The sequence below is a fragment of the Malus sylvestris genome, chromosome 13, assembly GCF_916048215.2.
Source record: "Malus sylvestris chromosome 13, drMalSylv7.2, whole genome shotgun sequence".
Lineage (NCBI taxonomy): Eukaryota > Viridiplantae > Streptophyta > Magnoliopsida > Rosales > Rosaceae > Malus > Malus sylvestris.
This window is the reverse complement of record NC_062272.1, coordinates 9,573,433-9,577,724: the sequence shown is the minus strand read 5'-3', so window position 1 is coordinate 9,577,724 and position 4,292 is coordinate 9,573,433. Positions and strand designations below refer to the sequence as shown.

The 4,292-nt window shown below is 37.5% G+C and overlaps 1 protein-coding gene across 1 annotated transcript; it reads right to left on the bottom strand.

Annotated features, from left to right (window-relative positions):
- Positions 1-359: 359 nt before the first annotated feature.
- Positions 360-3,940, bottom strand: LOC126596056 (potassium transporter 5-like). The gene is made up of 8 exons (XM_050262520.1): positions 3,730-3,940; positions 3,386-3,608; positions 2,915-3,160; positions 2,732-2,770; positions 2,346-2,606; positions 2,186-2,238; positions 1,942-2,056; positions 360-1,727 (listed from the first exon to the last, which is right to left on the bottom strand). The coding sequence occupies exons 1-8, from the start codon at positions 3,838-3,840 to the stop codon at positions 589-591; spliced, it is 2,187 nt and encodes a 728-aa protein (XP_050118477.1). The 5' UTR covers positions 3,841-3,940; the 3' UTR covers positions 360-588.
- Positions 3,941-4,292: the final 352 nt, after the last annotated feature.

Below are 4,292 nucleotides of genomic sequence, written 5' to 3'. Positions count from 1 at the left end.
ATAAGTGTCTACAATTGATTGAATACATAAAATGAAATATGTAGTCAAAGTTATTTTACAAGAAAGAAAGTCTAGAGTTATTTTACAAGAAAATTATCTTCAAACCTTTAACCTAAAAAAAAAAAAAGAAAAAAAAAGGGAACCGCCTAGAGGCTTCACCGATTTTCTAAAGGCCTAACCTCTAATCGGGGTGTTCGGTCTTCGCCTAGCGCCTAGACACTGCCTATGAACCTTTTTGGAACAATGCTTACAAGTTAATTTCTTCTTGCACTCTATTACTTGTTATGTGTTTCTTTCAGGAAACACATCTATTAGTATTAAAAATATCGATGTGCTATAAATAGAAACACTTTTAATAATGAAAGCGCTTGGGAACAAAAGTAATATTTAAAAATGAGGGAACAAAACATTAAAAAAACTAGGGTTTCGATCGATACACTTACGTTAAATTTTATTGGGCGAAAAGTAAACTAATAGTTATAAGTTTTTATCTAGGGTGTACATATAAGCAAAAATTGAACGGGAAGTAGAAAGTGGCAGGTGAAGTGCGAAGGCCGGTAGCATTTAGAAACACGCCGAGTAGCTTAATTATATCTCATAGGTCATTCCAACCCTAACAAGCCTGGTCTTTGGAATTGCCATCAAGCTATCAGCTTGCCTAAAGTTTTTCTTCAAGAAATCGTACACGTAGTTGACAACAATCTTTTTGAACCAGGAAGATTTCTCTCCTGCCACCACTTGTGTCTCTCCCATCAGATACACAGTACTTTTGTCCATTGCCTCTTGCACAAACTCAATTTCCTCGTCGGCCGTTGCCCGAGTGTTCTGGCTATCCGTTGCAGCTTGATCTTCATCTAACATCTGTTGATTGCGAATGAAATCTTTCAAATTCTCAACCAGCTGCTTCTCAAACTCCACAGGATCCTCAACTATATCGTTGTAACCGTTGCGCACCACACAGCGGAAGATCCTGTACCCTCTGGGCTCCAACTGTCGAAACAAAAACCTCTCCTCCAACAACACTTTGCTCACCGGTAGGGGCTTAATCGTCACAACAACCACAACTGAATGCACTGAGGGTATATTGGCAACTAAATGAGCAAATATAGGAGGCATTCCTTGAACAAGTTCTGAATACAAAAGCCCTATTCCTGGGACGCGCTTAATGTCAGGGTTAGAGGCCAGTTTCTTCATGTACTCACTAGACACCTTGTTGTTGAGCTCATAAATGTAACTTTGTTTGTGCACATAATGCCAGATCGTCATAATCATCATTAGGAATGCGGCGAAGCACAACGGAAGGTAACCACCTTCGATGAACTTGAATAGAACCGAAGAAAAATAAACCCCTTCGATCAAAATGAACACCACGAAGAAAATAGCAATCAAGAATATGCTTGTCTTCCATATGACTAGCATGATTAAAGTGAGCATGCATGTTGTGATCAGCATCACACTAACTACCGCAATTCCATATGCATTGCCAATTTTCTCTGTGGTCTTGAAGGCCACAGTTATGATAACACAAAAAATCATAAGTATGTAGTTAATCTCGGGTATGTAGACTTGGCCCTCGTTCTTTGCTGAGGTGTGAACAATCTTTACTCGAGGGAAAGAACCCATACTTAGGGACTGGGAGATAATTGAAAATGTCCCCGTTATCAGAGCTTGACTGGCAATAATGGCAGCTAAAACGGCCACCACAAATGTTGGCCAGTAGATAGCGTCTGTATACACACGAATACACACGTATGTAAACATCGATATAGATATATATTATACACTAATTAACTGATTATTAAACACATAAGTATGTGTACTATGTGCGGTTCAGACAAATTATTTGTATCAAAATTACTAACCGAGTGGTTCGTTTAGTAAATGTGGTACAAACAACATTACTCGTATAAATTGCCTTAATGAGAAATCATGAGAACGCACGTGGAATTGAAGCGTAGAAGGTATCTGACACTTTGTCCGGGAACTTGGTGAGAAATGCTGCTTGCCCAAAATATGCAAAAAGTATTGCCGGAAATGTGCAGCAAGTGAAACTAAGCTACAAGAAGACATTAATATTTCCATTAGCAGCAGTACTAAACGATCGTTTAAAATTCAAGCAATGCTGATAAGGGTGATGCGTTTTTGAAGTATAAAAATTAATGCATGCATTTTCTTAAATTATTACTTGGATTGCTCGAACACTGAAGTGACCCAGATCAGCAAACATGGCCTCGGTCCCTAGTTAATTTATGTCACTACAATTAGCAATTTCTAATGGACATATATATAAACGATTCACAGGGAAATTTCATATGGTATTAAAATACAAACGTTGGTTAATTTACCAGTAATGCAGAGCACTACTCCCCCAAGGGAAATCCATGCCTTTTTTCCATTTCTATGGAAGTAGTAAATGAAGTAAGCTGGATTGAAAGCACGTAAGACAGTAACGTCATATACGATTAAGTTGTAAAGACCGATGCCACTGATGAAGGCGAACCACAACAAGATAATAGGAGCAAAGCTGAAGCCCACTTTATCAGTCCCAAATTGTTGAACAGCGAAGAGAACGATCAAGATTGCTACCGAAATCCCCACAACAGCATCTGGGTTCGATAAATTTTTCGTCAAATTTCAACGTTGACAAATAATGCTATATATGCATGGTCTTATCGTTATTAAGGTTTAATTAACTTGCAGCGTATGTAAGAAATAATTAAAACATGCGTACTTGCGCCTAGTGACTTGATCCCGCTCACTGCAGAAAGAACTGCACACAAATTTAACACTTTTGTTAAATCTTGAATAGCACACTAAATAAGGGTGTAGGAATTAATTATTTATTCCATAAATAGCACAGTAAATAATTCTAAGAGAATGCGTGCCACTGATTAAAGTAGTAATAGTTAGTTACCTGAAATGCATGGAGTAAGAACCCCATCTCCAATCACCATGGAAGTTCCCATAATGGTGATAAAGAAAAGTGTGTATTTAGCATATTTACTATTCTCAAGCTTCTTTTTTATCGCTTGGGACCTTTTTAACTCCGATGAAATTTCAAGTTTGTAGTTGGATAGCTCTCTGTCTTCTGGCTGCGTATTTGGAATTAAGCTCACCTTCGCATACCGGCATATCAACGAATACAACGCAAATGTTCCCCCTATAAATTAATATACATGATAATTAGTATGTTTACAATCCGAACTGTTAATAATTAAACCTTGTAGGCGAAGCGCCACTTAGTGCATATATGCGTGTGTACTGTGTATGTGTGAAAATACCTAAAACGATTTGATATTGATGGAATTAGGTTGCTAGAATCTAAGCTACAACCTAAAAGAACGAAAGAAGTAATTGAATTAACTTAATTAAATATCGCACGTACCTTCACCATTATCATTAGCCCACAAGACGATTAAGACATACTTAACCAAGGGTACGAGCAATATGGTATAGATGATGAGAGACAACACCCCCAGAATGTCATCCTTGTGGTCAATACCATTAGGAAAAGTGCTTGAGAATACATAGAGCGGAGATGTCCCGATGTCCCCATACACTATCCCTATGCTCTGGAATGCTAAACCGATCGTTGTCTTCCAACTCATCTGAAATGAAAAAAGAAACAAAAAGTTGACAGATTAAAACCTACATACGACGAAAAATAAATATCCAGTCTTTGTGACAATTAAAAAGAATTAGTGATTTAGGGTTGGAATATAAACGTACGTTTGAGCCATGATGATTAGGCATGGAAACTTTTCCAGCCTCCAAATTGAGTGAGTCTACCCGACGCATCGATATCCTCGGTTCATCGGTAGTCTCCGAATTCTCTCCCATCCTTTTCTTTTTCTCCTTAGTTTATCTTGTTTTCCTCCCTCTCAACTCAAAGATGACTGTATAAATGAGAAAAGAAACGCTTCTTAAATGACTATCTTCTACCTCGTATGTACCCTTGAGTTTTATAGGTGAAGACGCATGTAAGACTCAGAGAAACTAGTGCATGTATGTACGTATTTTTAGGCTTCCATTTCCTAGAATATGTTATATGTAAAGACGCGGAAGACTCTGGCAAACTAGTTACGCGTATAGTGTGTGTATGTACGTATTTTTAGGTTCCTATTTCCTAGGATATGTTCTTTTCTTTTCTTTTTCAAAAATAAAAGAAAAGAAAAAAAGAAACACTGCCTTGGATGGGAGTTAGTTTGATCAATGTAATTATGTAAATGGGTAGTAACAATAAGCTTTGTGTAATTAACTTAACTTGAACAATTGTTGAGCTGCATTTGTAT